Here is a 16692-nt window from a genome sequence, read left to right on the forward strand (position 1 = left end):
CGGTGTTGTTTACCTTCTGTGATGCGCGAGCTGATGACGTCGCGTCATCATCATCACTTCACGTCAAGACGAGTTAACTTTTTTTTCTTCTCAACTTTGTGTGGAAAAATGCGGGGATTATGCGGCCTTTTGATAAATATGCGGCCTTTTAAAAATTGATGGATTTTATTTTGCATTGAAACGGTCCCTGTATTGTACAACATTTTACAATTCAGGGACCTTTTCAATACAAAATAAAGTCCTCCAATTGGACATGCTAAAACAATCGTCCGGACGTTTAAAACACTTGGCGGGCCCCTGCCAGACGAAGGGATGCTTGACCCGGAGGTGGTGAAGCAGATCTGGGCCCAGTTCGGGAAAACGGAGGTGGACCTGTTTGCCAACCAGCGCAACAGCCACTGTACCCTATGGTTTTCCCTGGCTCGGCAGGACAATCCACCCTTGGGGGTGGACTCGTTTGCACACGAGTCATGGCCAAGAAAGCTGCTCTACGCCTTTCCACCGCTGTGTCTCATTCTCCCCCTCCTGGAGAGGGTGAGACGAGAACGATTGTCAGTCATCCTGGTAGCCCCAGGTCGCCGCTCTGCGCCGTGGTATCAGGAGGTGACACAGTTGATGGTGGGCCAGCCCTGGACGGTTCCTCAGGTCTGGGGGGCTTTGTCTTAGGAAGCAGGTGCAATAGGGGCGTTACCCACTCTGGGCCAACTTCTCCAGGCTTGGCTCTTGAGAGGGACAGGCTGAGACGGGTTGGACTGTCTGACAAGGTTATTCAGACTATCCAGGCAGCAAGAGCAGGATCCACCACAGCTTGTTACAGGACGAAGTGGTTGGGATTCCAGCGGTGGTGTGAAGAAAGGAGTCTAGAGCTTCTATCCTGTAGGTTGGGCTCTATTCTGTCCTATTTACAGATACTGGTGGACAGGGGGCTTGCTCATTCCACAGTTAAAATGTATGCAGCAGCCATCTCGTCCTGCCATGAGAGATTTGGCGGCAGGTCAGCCTTTACGGCCCGTTCACACAGCGGTGTGCGTTGAAGCTTCCAACGCTTCTGCCCATTCACTTTGAATGGGGTGACGTCACTTTTAGCCGAACTGCATTTTGGGAAGCGACGTGGAGCGTTGCTGGCGTTGCTCGCCTCAAAAGTTGAGCAATGTTCAACTTTTGACGCCTCGACGGAGGCGTCAGCCAATCGAATCCTATGCCAGTACAAGCTCTAGCCAATCAAACCGCGTGCTTGTGTGTCTGGGGCCGGAGATTCATGTGATTGGTTGTTGGTCGAGTGTCAGACACGCCCGCCGGCAAGCGTCAACGCACGCCGCTGTGTGGACGGGCTGTGAGTCAACCGCTTATGGCACGTTTTTTGAAGGGGGTCAGGAGACAATGCCCAGTGGTGCATGTCTCCACCCCGCAATGGGATCTGCCGTTGGTGCTCGAGGCTTTGGTCACAGAACCATTTGAGCCTCTGGAGCTCTCCTCCCTGAAGGCGCTATCATTGAAAATAGCTCTGCTGCTTACCTTGACTTCGGCCAAGAGAGTGTGCGTGCTGACCGCTCTGTCGGTGCACCCGAGTTGCCTTTTGATTCGGGGTGACCGTAGCGGGGCGACACTCAGACCGAACCCCTCCTTTGTTCCCAAGAAATTAAGGAGTTCGTTCAGGTCGAGGGCTATACAGTTAGACGGCTTTTGTCTTCCGCCCCATACTGGGGACAGGGAGGCTAATTTGCACCTCCTCTGCCCAGTTTGTGCGCTGGCATGTTATGTAGGACGAACGGCTTCCATTAGGTGCACTGAACAGCTGTTTGTGTGCTTTGGGGATGGTGTGGCCGGTAAAGCTCTGTCCAAGAAACGCCCGACAGGATGGCTCTGCGAGTGCATATCACATGCCTATGGGCAGGCGGGGAGAGCCTTCCACCTGGGGGTCCGTGGACACTCTACACGTGGTATGGCTGTATCAACAGCCTTGTTCAATGAGTGTGGAGGACATATGCACGGCGGCGTCTTGGTCTACGCCAGGCCCCTTCATAAGGTGTTATCTCTTGGACATGTCTGGCTCCTTTTCATCGTCTGTGCTTGCTGGGGCAACACAGGACTGGTGAAGGGGGAGGGGCTGTGGGTCATTAGGCTGTATCTGACCCCCCCCCCCCCCCCCCCTGGACATTGTGCGCAGTAAGCCCCATACAGGGCTGGAAGTTGGGGTGCGGTGGCTGTTAACCAAAGGCCGGTCAGGGGCAGTGTGGTGGGTCGATGTTGTAGGGCGACAGGGCGTTTATCCATCGGGGCTACACCCGCTGTACCCATAGAGTCCAGTAGAGGGCGGAGCCTGTGTGAGATAGAATGGGGGGTTATGTATTGTAACCCTAGTTCTATAAGCACAGGCAGAGCCCTCTACCTAGGGGCCCTGTCTTTCCTATGCCGCTCGCTGAAGAGGGTGTAGGATGACAGTCAGGAGGTGTAGCTGCCTTATAGAGTGGTAAAGTCCCTCCCCTTCCGTTGGACCTCCATGGGACCTTATTTCGAAAAAAATATGTATTGAAGTCAATGGAGAGAGAAAGATTATCTTTCGATCCCGTTTTAATTGTGCCACGAATTACACATATGATGTTTGTCAATTTAAAAGATACATTTGCCAGTAAAAAAAAAAATTATTTGCCGTAAAACTGTGAAGTAACATATTTGTTTGTGTGAAATGCTCAATTAACTACTTCTCTGATCTCGCAGAACAACACACGTCACCAAGATGGCCGTCACTACTGTCTTGTCAACAAAACGATTGACTACCCTCACTATCACCACAATGAAACACGTCCAGAAGAATGTCATGCAAAGCTGCCTGCCTGCCTTCATTTGATTCTCTCTGAACTGCCTGGTCTTTTTAATGTTTAATGTCAACCATTTGTGCAGATAGCATAAAGTAGAAAAGATCGCCGATGCTAATGTAGCGTTAGCATTTCTCCCCCGGGCTTAAATTGTGTATTATAGAATGATCACACCGGTGACAGTACTCTTCAAAGGGTTCACGAAATATGACTACTACTCTTACTGTTTAACATTTTGGGTTACTTAATGTTATTTCATATTAAGGCTAATAAAAATGACAAGGCTGTAATGCTAACTAACGTGCTAGCTACTAGCTAGGTAGCTAACTTGATCCAGCCACTCCTGGTCCTTTCATCAGACGGGAAGCGAAAGAACGAGCAAGACCCATTGCTGGTATGATAACAACCTGGTACTAAGCACACAGGCATCTTGTTAAAGTTATCTTATCTTAGTCAGCGCCATATAGATAGATTATATCTATATGGCGCTGATCTTAGCTATCTCTTAGTGGAGGAAAACAATTGTGACATCACTTACGCGACTCTGGGATTTGTAGTCTTTCTAGTTGCGTATTTTTCATAGTCTTAAATTTCAACAGTTTTACGACAAACTGTGACTTTTTTGACATGGAAATTATTTTTTAAGATTGACAAACATCATATGTGTAATTCATGGCACAATTCTAACGGGATCGAAAGATACGTTTTCTCTCTCCATTGACTTCAATACATTATTTTTCCGAAATAAGGACCCGTGGACCGGAAGTAGATGGGCGTGACTTCGCCACTCTATATGCGCGCGCATTCAGGTAGGCTCGCCCTGATTGGCCGGCTACGTTTATACAAATTCAGTATGTGAACGCTCGCGTATCATTGATGAGTAGTACCCATAGAATCCAGTAGAGGGCTCCGCCGGTGCTTATAGAACTAGGGTTACAATACGTAACCCCCCATTATTTTCACTTCTGGAAAGCATTTAGTTAAGGAAAATGTTATAGAGTTTATTATTATATATTATATACTGCTTCCCCGGCCCAATACAGTGATTTCAAACTGCTCCTTATACTTTAATGGGTTACATGCATGTGTTCAGTTCTGTTTACATATGTTTCAAACTGTTTAAAGTTGATTTCATCCTATTCCTGCAGTTTAGAATGTATTCTATTCATTGTATTCAAGACTGTGTCCTAAATCTTTTCATACATAACCACGTAGTTTAAAGGTCAGTCAGGTCACACAGGTTTATATAAAGTACGCACACTAACTGTTTCCTGTTGTCTCCCTCTCTGTCTGTGTCTTTGTCTCGCTGTCTGTCTCTCCAGGCTGGAAGTTAAATCCAGTGGTCAGCGCTGTCTACAGCCCAGAATTCTATGCAGGTAGGAGGACATGCCCTTCTCCATCTGTCACCATCTCCTTTGTCGTTATCTTCCTCCTCCTCATTCATTTTGTTCTGCAGTTACTTCGACAACTTAATTTTCTCCCTCACCTGCTTCATTTCAAACTGCGTCACCTCTCCTTCCTCTGCCTTCCATGCAAACAACATGCAACCGTCAAAGACTTTCCTGTGCTACAAAACAAACGCACATTCTGCAACCCACCCACAAGCCTTTTCCAATCTTGGCCGTACACCTCCCCCAACCCTTCAACACCACCCCCCCCACCCCCATCCTGTCATTAACCATTAATCATTAAGGTGAAAAATACCTGGGCTCTGTGATAAGAGAAGAGAGAGCGATAAAAGAGTGTGTGTGCAGAGGAGTGGAAGAGTGAAGCAAAGGACACGAGTGAAGGAAATCTAATTGTCTGTTTCTGCAAGGACATTAAAAGGTAGGGATGGGTACCGAGCCCCGGTATTAAACGGGCCCCGGGGCTGAATTATTAAAGACCGTGGTACCGTTAAGCTCCAACGTTAGCGGTCTTTTTATCGGTACTGGAGACATGTAAAAATATCTCATGTGTATTATTGCTACATAAAGATTATATTGCAGTTTTAGTGTCGCCAACTCCGTTTCTAACATTCAAAAAGACTGCAAAAATGCATCTATGTATATAAAAAGCAATGTTAGTTTTTGTTTAGTTAGTTTACCTTTTTTTTCTCCAAAAGAACCGATAAGAGTACTGTTAAAAGACCGGACCGATAAGCGGTATCGATAAAAGTAGTAGTACCGTTAAAACCTTAACACTAGAACCGCCAACGGGTACATTTTACCCGCAGCTGTTTTTTGATTGTATGTAACTTGTTTTCAATAACATATTAAAGTCTCCCAGTTCGTGACTTTTCCTGAAAGTGTGTTATGTAGCACCCTCTGTTGTTAACAATTGTCAATATGAAGTAAGATTGAAAAAAATCGCCAAAAAAAATGCCATTTATACCCATATCCGCCAGCGGGTAATATTTACCTCATAGAAAATGCAGCGTAAACATGACGTGTTGCTAAAGCAACACCTTTTGTCTACTGCGGTTCCTTATAGATAGATAGATAGATAGATAGATGGAGAGATAGATAGAGAGAGATAGAGAGAGAGAGAGAGATAGAGAGAGAGAGAGAGAGAGAGAGAGAGAGAGAGAGAGAGAGAGAATATATCTAGCTCTGAGACGATAGATATTACTCGTATAGTATATAGAGAATCTGATTATGCGATTCCAGCCTTCTTCCTCTCAATTCCTCTCTCTCTCGTCCTCTCTCATTCTTCGCTCCTATATATCCTCTCCCTATTATCAGAGACTGCTCTATTGCATTGTGCAGGTTACGTGCCAGTTGAATAAAGATGGACACTCGGAATGAGAGAAGTAGTCCGCGTCATCTGTTTATGTAGACAATTATATGTCCATAGAACAGAACATTACAGATGGATTGATAGATAGTTAAATAGCGTTTAAATCAGCACTCTTAGCGATATTTTATACTTCATGTTATCTGCACAAACTATGTCATATGAAAAGCTGAGAGTCCACAGATTATATTGGTATAAGTTTCATCCCTGTGCGATCAAAACTCACTGTTCTGTATGATAAATAAAAGAACATTGTACCTTGAAAATCAAGAGCGGGTACATTTTACCCGTTGGCGGTTTTAGGTATACAGCGACCTCTGGCGGTTCTAGTGTTAACGATACCCATCCCTATTAAAAGGTGTGAAATATATTTTGTAAATCAATATTTTCTATTTCTCCAGACAGTCGTTTGCCTAATTCACCCCCATGTTCTTTTAATTACAAAATGGCTTTGTATTGATCTACCTTTGTTTCACCTTTCCAGTTCCCAAAATGCCATTGGGACGTGTGTGTGTGTGTGTGTGTGTGTGTGTGTGTTGTGTGTGTGTGTGTGGAATGTGGTGTGTTGTTGTGTGTTGTTGTGTGTGTTTGTAGTAGTGTGTGTGTAGTGGGTTGTGTGTGTTTGTGTGTGTTCATGTGTGCTGTGTGTGTGGTGTGTGTGTGTGTAGTGTTGGTGTGTCGTGGTGTGTGGGTGTGTGTGTGTGTGTGGTGTGTGGTGTGTGTGTGTGTGGTGTTATGTGTGTGTGTGTGTGTGTGTGTGTGTGTGGTGTGGTGTGTGTGTGGTGTGTGTGTGTGGTGTGGTGTGTGTTTCAGCAGGCTCCTTCAGTATTTTTAGTGTAGCTGCTGTTATTAACAGGATATGATGTCAGCGGTTCAGGACCCGTTCTTCTGGTTAATTGGTTCAGATGTTTGATAGCAGAGCAGATTATCATAGCATATAACATACAGCAGTGTTTAACACTCAGTAAACTACAACAGGAAATGTCTCGTCAATTGTGAAATTAATGAAGAGCCTAATCCTTAAATGGACAGAGAAATATCAAATATCACAGAAAATTGTTTTGGTGAATCAGTTGATTGCTACTTTCTATATTGCTTCCATATTCCGTATGTTGTAAGGGAATATTTGTATGTAGCATTATGTAATACAATGTTGTAAACTAATTTTAGTATTGTTCCTAATATTAAAGTAAAATATTGCGTGTAAAAAGTTTATTTAAAAAAAAAAATGGGTAAGCGCGGGCCCTCCTTCCAGGTGACATACAGAGAAGCTCCCCACGGCATCCAGGAACTAAGAGAGGGGGGGTCATCAGAGTGACTTTAAGGGGAGCCAGGCCACTCGGCCCTGAAGTCAAGGTGACAAAAGATGAATTGGAACAATTACCAGCCTCTCTCCTCTCCTGGTCTCTCTTTGAGAAACTCTTATCCTTTGGCTCAAACCTTCCATGTTCCATCAGGTCAATGAATGATTCACTGTTTCTATTAGCATTTTCTTAGATCTCTTTTTTGAAGATATGTATAATTAGGCTTGGCTATGGCACCTCCATCTCCTTCTCCACCTTCACTCACCCCAGTTGTCAAATGAAGCTTTGTGTCAGTCATCCCCAATTAAGATGAATGATAAGCTAATAACCAAACCACAGCAAATCTCCACTCTCTCTTTATGAGAGTCTTTCTGCTCACATTCTGTTTCTACAACTGCAAACAGCAGAACACCTTCTTTACATAATCCAAATGTTAATGTCAAATACAGGTGAACAGCCTTTTTACATTAGATTATATCAGATTCAACTTTAATGTCATTGCAGTACAAGTACTAAGAAAACAAAATGCAGTTAGCATCTAACCAGAAGTGCAAAAGGAGCAGTAAAGTGCAATGTAATGTCCAGTATAATATAAATATACATCTGAGAGATATAATTGAACAGTTTATAGTGGTATATAAATAATAAATAGCAGGATAGAAATGGAATACACTATAGCAGGTAGACAGTATACTATATAGACAGACACTGTAGGCAGAATAAATAAAGTTGAATTCCTCGTACGTGTCATTTAGGATAAGATGTACATTTATTGAGCACTGTGGGAAATCCAAATGTTATAGCAGCAACAGAATAAGAGAGAAACACATGAGAATATACACAGGGATGATAAGAATAAGAAAAAGGAACAACATGAATACAATGAAATAAGAATAAACATGTTGTTACAGTATGAATAGAAAGACTGACCAACAGGATTAGCCTCAGTGTTGTGCATCGCTCCAAAGTGTTGCTCACAGTTCAAAGTATTATAACTTTGACCTGGATTGCCACTGACCTTTGACACGCAGATATCTGCTGGATGAACATTACAAGCAGAGTTTGTAACCATATAAATAAACTGTCTGTTTTCATTGCGTATCATGTGAATGTCACTACTGTTTGCATCTCACATATTCATCTATTATTACAATAACACGTCTTTTATTTCACTGTTCAGCATTACATTTTACGGCCTTTTTTAGCTCATCTTATTCTATTTCATTTGCATATAGTTCAATTCTACTGCAGTTTCTTTTTGCGCTATTTAAAAAAAATTTGTAATAGTTGAATGTCTTATACATACAATATATTTACGTTGCATTGTTGGAGGAGCCTGTGAATTAAGTTTGTATTTGCATATCTACACTGTAGCTGCACATGACAATAAAAGCCCCTTGGAACTTTGAGCTTTTAGCAGGAACGTTGTCGTGTGTTGGGGTCTTGGTGACCTCAGGGTCCGTGTTCATTCTGTCCTCTGCCTCCAGTACCAGGTTTCCCCTACCCAGCAGCCAGTGCAGCAGCAGCAGCGTACAGAGGAGCCCACCTAAGAGGTAGAGGACGGACGGTGTACAACACATTCAGGGCGGCTGCTCCCCCCCCCCCAAATCCCTGCGTACGGAGGGTGAGCATTGCTTCCTGCTCCTGTTGTCATGTTCTCCTTTTGGCTTTCTCCCTCTGTCCGTTCTTTATCCAATGGCAGAGTCAGCGGTGCGATGCATGTCTGCCGTGCCACACAGCGATAACCCCCCCCCCCCATTCCAACAGCATGCTGAAGCAACCAACAGGCACGGACTCATGGGAAATGATTCGGCCTCGTATTCTGGTGTCATTGGAAGAGGCTGTGTTCATGTAGGGTGGTCCTCTACTTTGGGACCACTTTTCCAGTTTAGTCTATTGCCAGCATAGTGAACCCTGAAATGTTGAGTACACCAAAGCTTTATGTTAGAAATGTATAGAACGGGTCCCCAGCACATAGAAACTGCCGGATGCTAACTTACATATGTTGGGCAATTTGCACAATTAGCATAAGCTGCGTTATTAAAATGAATGGCATTATAGATATGTAAAAAAAAGTAAAACGATGACATGTCCGATTTGGACAATTTTGGAATGGTCTTGGATGTTATTGAGGAGGCTGAATCCATTTCTGACCTTTTCAGGAAGTAAAATTGCAGTTTAAACTGGAAAGTGGCCATATTTTGATTTCCATGAGCAATGTCATTGGATATAGAGAGCACAAGATGAAGATTATTATCTCTACTGTGGACAAGTATTTTTGTAATTTAGGGGAGCAAATGATCCGGTCCCCTAAATCTTACAAATCCACCCAAAATATATCAAGTACAAATATTTCTAGTTAAAACAGAAATGTATGATACTGAAAATGTCAGAAATGGACTCCCCATAGGCTTTAATGGTAATTCATGCTAATTAGTGCAATTGTTGCTAATTGTGCAAACAAATGTGAGTTAGCAGTTTCTATGTGCTGGGGACACGTACTATATATTTCTAACATAACACTTTGGGGTCCTCAACATTTCCGGGTTCTCGGTAGGACTCTGGAAACTATCTAAACTATTACCCAGTGCCACAAAATAAATAAAAGCATCTTCCTATCCCCGCAGCAGCTCTGGCCGACCCTCCATGGCTGAACGCCCTGGAGACGAGCCAAGCAGAGCAGTGCATTGTGGGCAGTCAGATCTGATTTGCCATTATTCTGTTTTTTTATTTATTTTGCTCTTTATGACTGCAAGCAAATGGACACTAAGGAGGCTGGCTGGGAATCTATTCAGGAATGGAAGCAGATTTTTGTTCTGCTCACAATAGGAAGCTTTATTTTTGAATGCAGTGATTTCCAGAATGTGGCAAAAGAAAGTGTGATTTATTGTGTTTTTATTTTCTACTGTGATGTGAATATTAGGAGTTGGTTCATGGTGATAAACAGCAGGAGAAAACATATCAAGATAACATAAACTGACTTTGTGAATATAACAAACTTAAAACAGCTCCAGTCATCAGCTTGTTTCCTCTGCACTATCACACAACATTTGAATGATACTCACAGGGAAAACATGTGCTTTTATTGCCTCGGCCTAACAACACAATTCATAATGCTTTGTGTTTCTGCTGGTGCCAAACACCACTGATATGAATTGTATTCATATGAAGTTGACTTTTAACATACATAGTCTTTCCACCTTCTCTTTCATCGTCAAGCGTAAAGATGGTTTTGACAATATAATATTTTCTGCATGCAAATTTAAAATGTACCTTCACAAAGAGGAATGGAAACATACATTGCTTGTGACTGAGGATAACACAGGAATTGGCAACACATGTAAATTACAAGCATCCTTGTCAATAGCTGACTTTAATTAAACAAAAATATATATGTTATTCATTTTAAAATGAATACTTTTTTCCTTTTACACCCTTTATTTTGTCATTCTAAGAAAATATATATTTTCTTTGTCACATTACATTTAAAAAAAAATGTTGTCCTAATAAATTAAATGTTAGTATATAGTTAACGCGTTAATAACGCCACTAATTAGTCTCCTGCTTTGACTGTTATGAAGACAGAGGAGCGGCATTTTGCCGACAACTGTAAACAGGCTTGTCTGCTTGAGCAACTGGCTCAGTGCAGAGAGAGAGAGAGAGAGAGAGAGAGAGAGAGAGAGTTCCAATGATAATAAACAAACATTAGCATAAAGCATATTTGTCCACTCATATGTTGATAAGAGTGTTAAAAACTTGAAAAATATTCCTCTAAGGTACATTTAGAACAGATCAAAAATGTGCGATTAATCGCGATTAAATATGTTAATCGACTGACAGCCCTAGTATATATAGTATAATAGTGGCCAACACAAACAGAGATAAACAAATACATAAAATTAAGAATGTATATTATGGGTTTTTTCCCATTCCTTTCAGTGAAGGGAGGGATTATATCATGTATATCATATTTTAAAATCCCTGATTGTGAAAAACAATACAAGTGAGTGGGACACACTGAGATTACTAGTAATTAATCCTAATATTTAAAACAAATAGTGAGTGCTCAGTATGAAATGTGGATATATACACTGTACTGAGTGAATCATTAACAACTAAAGCCTTTTAGTGAAATATGAATTTATAGAAATTAGAATTATGTCTTCTATGTGAGCCTGCAGCAAATGAACACCTGCTTTTCAATTCAAGGCTATTTGAAAAAAGTTGATATATTATTTAGTAGTCTAGAAATGGAAATCACCCCAGACCTAACACCCTCCATCCAACACAGATACATTCAAACAGATGGGCTGGTGCTTCTGAAACAAAGCTTTGTGTTGAAGGAAGAAGAGCATGTTCTCCGTCACACAGGATGAGGTGTTGGGTGAACGCATGGTCTCCATAAAGAGATATGTGCTACAGATTGCACTTTCATTAGCATCGCTGCACACCTTAATTACCACGGTGGCAGCCGGCGGTGAATTATTAATGTGGACCATGATATTTTTTTATTAAACTGTCTCGAGTGGCACAGCTAAGAAACCGTGTGTGTGTGTGTGTGTGTGTGTGTGTGTGTGTGTGTGTGTGTGTGTGTAAAGTGTTCCTTGGTGTCTATAGGGGGCCTCACATGACAACCTATAGCAGCAACAAGCCAATATGTGCTGTAGCTGCTGCAGTCCCACATAAAACATTTTAATGAGGAAGCGGCTCGGTGGGACACCTTGACATTTGAGAAGTTATTGATTATGAATGAAAGCAGTCTATTGGCTGCTGGAATTGGAAGTTTGTTCCTCTGAGGAGCTCTTCTTGTTAAACACAGATCCATCACGGTGCAGGGCTGACAGCAGCTTGTGTTAATGGAGGCTACACACACACACACACACACACACACACACACACACACACACACACACACACACACACACACACACACACACACACACATCCATATCATGAAACAAGTGATCCCACTGCATATTAGGACACACGGATGAAGAAACACACACAGTAATGAAATGATGTTTAGATTTCTTCAACCTCAAGGGGAGGTCCCATTGATATGTGTTCTTGTTGTTATAATGACTATACAAATGAAGGTCAGTTAAGTATCCATCGTTATGAGACTTGGTCTGCATGGTGAGTGTGATGCTGTGTCTCTTACACTTGCTATTTTAAGCTCTGGCGACCAGGTGCCAACAGCATGTGGGACAAAGAGTACTTTATTGCGGGACAATGCGGGACATAGAAGAGGTAGATTTAAATATAATGTCTATCCCTCTCTTAAAAATAAACATTTTCTATTTAAACTATTAGCTTGAAATGTTACTAACAATGCTTTACTATGGGTTAATTATTTGCACAAACTATGCAAGTGAAGTCATTCAAAATGGAGTTTGAATGGAGTTTTTTTCAAACAAACTATTGTCCGTAAAAATGTCCACACAGCTAATGGTGATAGCCCTCTCTTGTTTTCTAAACAGCCTTGAATAAAAGTCAAGTTATAGACGGGCGACTGTCAATTCAATGCGGGACATCGGCTAAATGTGTGGCACAAATGATTAAAATCCTGTGCAGTCCCACACAAAGCGGGAAAACTGGTCACCCTATTTTAAGCACATAATTGCATCCAAATGTAGAGTATTGCACTATGAGAACTTGGATGACCCTGACATTAAACTTCTCACACTTAACAATCTCCATCTTGGCTATGTAGCCGCTCTGCTGAGGGCACAGCAGCTGTGTGTGATTTAAGACGACTCTACATAGTCCAAATTTAACCTGTGAAGCCCCATAGCCCCCGCCGGCAAGGCCTACAGGCTTTTTTTTCACGAAACTGTGTCTCAGGGCTTCTTAACATTTAATAGACTATGAATGTTTCATACTCATTTAACGGGAAGAAACCCAGCTAACCGATAATATGAACAATTTTTACCGAAACAAAACACAAGTCTCACAAGAAGCGTCTAAATTAGACATGAGCGAAAAAAATATACCGCACTTAGCACAGAACTCAAGGTATAAATACTTTATTACTGCACAAACAAGATATATATAGAAAGCTGAGATTCCACAGATTCTAGAGGTGTTAGTATCATCACTGTGCGACATGGGAAGCAAACACAGACATCACACCACGTAGCATTAGGTAGCAGAAACGGAGATATTCTTACCTTTTGCTTTTGTTCTGATCAAAAGTCGTGTTCAATGGCAATAAAACGATAAAAACGCGGCTGAAGGTTAATCCATAGGTTAATCCAATGTGTCTGTGTCACTTTGAAAAAATTAGTGATAATCCATCATTCAATTTTTATGTCAAAAACTGAGTTTTCATATTAGCTGCTATGATAGCTACCAGAGTGTATGGCAGCTTCCTGTTTTGGGTATTCTGGCTACGCATCACTCTCACTCCTTATTTGGTAACGTGTAGTTGGATTTAGGAACTTCCCCTCGATTATATTGGCTCTAACGGTTCAAAAGAGATGTCAATCATCAAAATCGACCAAGGGGGGCCAGAGATATGGAAAATCCACTCAAATGACCCCAGAAGTGTTTTTTTGTTGCTAAATCTGTCTAAAAATATCACTTGTTTTGCATCAATCTTGATACAGGGTATTTATTATATGTTATAGTTTGGATTCCTAAAGCTTTTAGTCTACCTTACCATCATCCAAGGGTGTTTTTTTTTTTTTGGACGGACACTATAATTAAATTTTTTACTATTTTTTTTTCTATTTTCAATCTGAATTTACTTTAAAATAAAAACATCTATATTGATTCTGACTCTTCTACATCCAACTCACAGGTTTATCATTGCTTTGAGAAAAAATAATATTAATGTAACCCTTTTAGAAGGGAAGATATGGTCATTTGTTCTGGGAATGTCATTTTCGAGCCTGAGACCTGAAAAACAGGCTCAGGGCTTAAAGCACTGCGAGTTTTCACAGTGTGAGACACTGTGCTGGAGAAGTGTCCACGTGTACACACAGCATAGGAACGTGTAGGGTCTGAAGGAAGATCGTAATGCCTCAATTTGCTGTTTTTATCTGGAGTTTGAACTTTTTTAGAAACTGAGAGTGAGGGCACTATGGCCTTTAATGGTTCATAAAAAAAAGAGTGTAAAATCTTGCATTTGGAATAAATATATAACCCTAAATACTTTTTTAACAACACATGTTTTCCCTTTTTGTGGCTTCTTTAAGGTCAATATGTATAATAAATCTTCAGATACACAACTCTAAATCTGATGCATGCTGATTGGACTCCATGTATGATATATCCGTGAATAAGACCTTCAGGATGATGTTGTCCCCCCCAGCCTCCTTACCCAGCCATCAGAGGCTGCCTGATGTATTCCCTTTAACCTCTGTACTGTTTTTGGTTTGATTACTTTGGATTGTGGAGATTTGGGTTGTCTGAAAGCTAGCCCAGTCCCTGCATGTCAACATGCACTAATATGGATGTTTTTGTTTTATTGTGTGTTTGTTTGTGTTTGCATCCTCTGCAGTGTTGTTTACCAGGATGGATTTTATGGTGCAGATATTTATGTAAGTATTATTTATTGGTATGACATTGCATGCTACACCGCCATCTCTGTGGTTTCTGCCCTGTTGCTACGCACATGCAAAATAATACAAACAAATACAAAAAAACACTGCAGAATATTCAGAGAGATTAATATTTATTTATTTATTTTACTACTGCAAAAACACACAATGCAACAGAGTGGTGCAGTGATAACATATTCAGAATGATCCAGAAGTGAAAATCACAAGGGCTCACTCAGCTGAACGCAATAGGGTTCCTCAATCAGACTTTGGAATTGTGCAGACTGAGGTTCTGTCCAGCAGGATTATCTCCACATGTTAACAGCACTTATTGATTTTCAAAATCGAAACGAATCAGGTAAAAAGCTAATGTTAGACAAATAAGCTAAAGGCAGCTAATGTTGGGAGCGATGATGTTATATCTCTCACAGGCTCCGCCCTCTACTGGACTCTATGGGTACTACCTTACCCTGCGAGCATTCTCCCACTGAGACTTCTATAGACGTAGCCGGCCTTGGGCGGGCCTACCTGAATGCCCGCGCATCACACCGTATAAAAGGAGGCCTCACCTCCTGACTATTATCCTTTTCTCTTCAGCAGCGGAGGTGATTCCACGAAAGACTGAGAGACGTTTAAAAAGAGTTATCATACCTCCAGGGAGCAGTGTTGGGAGTAACGCCGTTATTTTTGGCAGTAACTAGTACTCTAACGCATTACTTTTTAAATTCAGTAACTCAGTTACCATTACTACATGGTGCGTTACTCCGTTACTGCGTTTTTTTATATAGTCAACAGCCAGGCGAACAGAGATGAGAACTATACTTAAGTACTTGAGTAAATGTACTTAGATACTTCCTGTGTCACATGCGGAGACGGGCTGTGGGCGTGTTTGTGTTGTTTACTAACAAGACTATCATGGCGGCGGCGGAGCTCAAGTCTAGTTTCTCCACCTGGAGATATTCTCACTATTTCACTTTTGTCGAGCACAAAGAAAAGAACGTTTTAGTTCAATGTAAGTTGTGTCTTGGCGGGTCAAAGATCCTATCTACTGCCCAAACCAGTAATTCAAATCTCTTAAAACATCTGCAAAAACAACATGCTGGGACGAAGCTAGTAGCTAAGACCACAGAGACTCAGCCGACGCCACTCCACCTCCACCTAAGCAACAGCGGCTGAATTTTAACCAAGGGACTGCTGGCCAGGGAAAAGTCGATAAAGCCATTGCACGGTATGTTGTAGAACACATGCAGGCTATTGCTACAGTGGAGTCACCCGCTTTCAGGGAGCTAGTTAGCATGATAGCATGTCCGGGCGGCACACGGCATATGGGACGGAAAACTTTTTCCAACTACCTGGAGAAAGAATATACAAAAATGGAAAGCCAGCTAATATCGATGCAATCCAGATTGCATATAATGCATGTCAAGTTGATCAACAGATTGTATTATTCTCCAATGCAATAACAGTATTGAAATGAAGGCTATGAGGGCATTAATGGGAGCCATTTTTTCAAGTAACGAAAACGTTACTTTTCATAGTAACGCATTACTTTTGGGTGTAAGTAACTTGTAAAGTAACTGAGTTACTTTTGAAATGAAGTAACTAGTAATGGTAACTAGTTACTGGTTTTCAGTAACTAGCACAACACTGCCAGGGAGTCGCCACTGCTAGATTCGAGTGTTTGGGGGACCAGGATATGGCCGAGGCGGTGCCATTCACATTCGCCATTCCTTCCGGGTCTGGCGTCCATGGAAGGTATAATAGCTCCGATTAATGCATTTCACCGTTGCAATGGGAAATACAGCATTAATATGTGGGCGCGCGGCCCTCGTGAGAGTGGCCGCGGTGCGTTCAGGGACCCCCGCAGGAGAACGGTGGTTTACGTTTGTAAACTCTAGTTCTGGAGTGAGTTATGTGTGTGGGAAAAATGCATTCAGTAAAGACTATTGCATTTATCCCAGAGTAAGAGTCATTTCTCTCCACAATTCCACTTTTCCCCATAATGTCCGTTTCAAAGAGACGGCATTGTGACGGCGCGCGCGGCCCCCCTCCCCCGAGGGCGGGCCACGGTGCGTTCAAAGACCTCAGTAGAGAGGTGAGATGAAGGGAGAGGTGCCGACACGGAGATCCCGTGCCCGCGGCGCCCTCCACCTCTTCGGCCCACCCCGTGGAACCGGCGTGCCGGCACTCACGGGTACCGGCTTTCCGTCTTTACGGATCGGACTGGCGGGGGGAGAAAATCTCTCCGCCCGG

The 16692-nt window shown here is 42.2% G+C and overlaps 1 protein-coding gene across 1 annotated transcript in view; it reads left to right on the forward strand.

Annotated features, from left to right (window-relative positions):
* The window catches only part of LOC117533583 (RNA binding protein fox-1 homolog 1-like), a 380569-nt gene that overhangs the window by 296362 nt on the left and 67515 nt on the right, over positions 1-16692 (forward strand). Inside the window, 4 exon segments of the mRNA XM_034197413.1 lie at positions 4139-4192; positions 8383-8501; positions 8503-8519; positions 14400-14439. Of these exon segments, the coding sequence (XP_034053304.1) occupies positions 4139-4192; positions 8383-8501; positions 8503-8519; positions 14400-14439 (230 nt within the window).

This window comes from Gymnodraco acuticeps, unplaced genomic scaffold (genome assembly GCF_902827175.1).
Source record: "Gymnodraco acuticeps unplaced genomic scaffold, fGymAcu1.1, whole genome shotgun sequence".
NCBI classification, from domain to species: Eukaryota; Metazoa; Chordata; class Actinopteri; order Perciformes; family Bathydraconidae; genus Gymnodraco; species Gymnodraco acuticeps.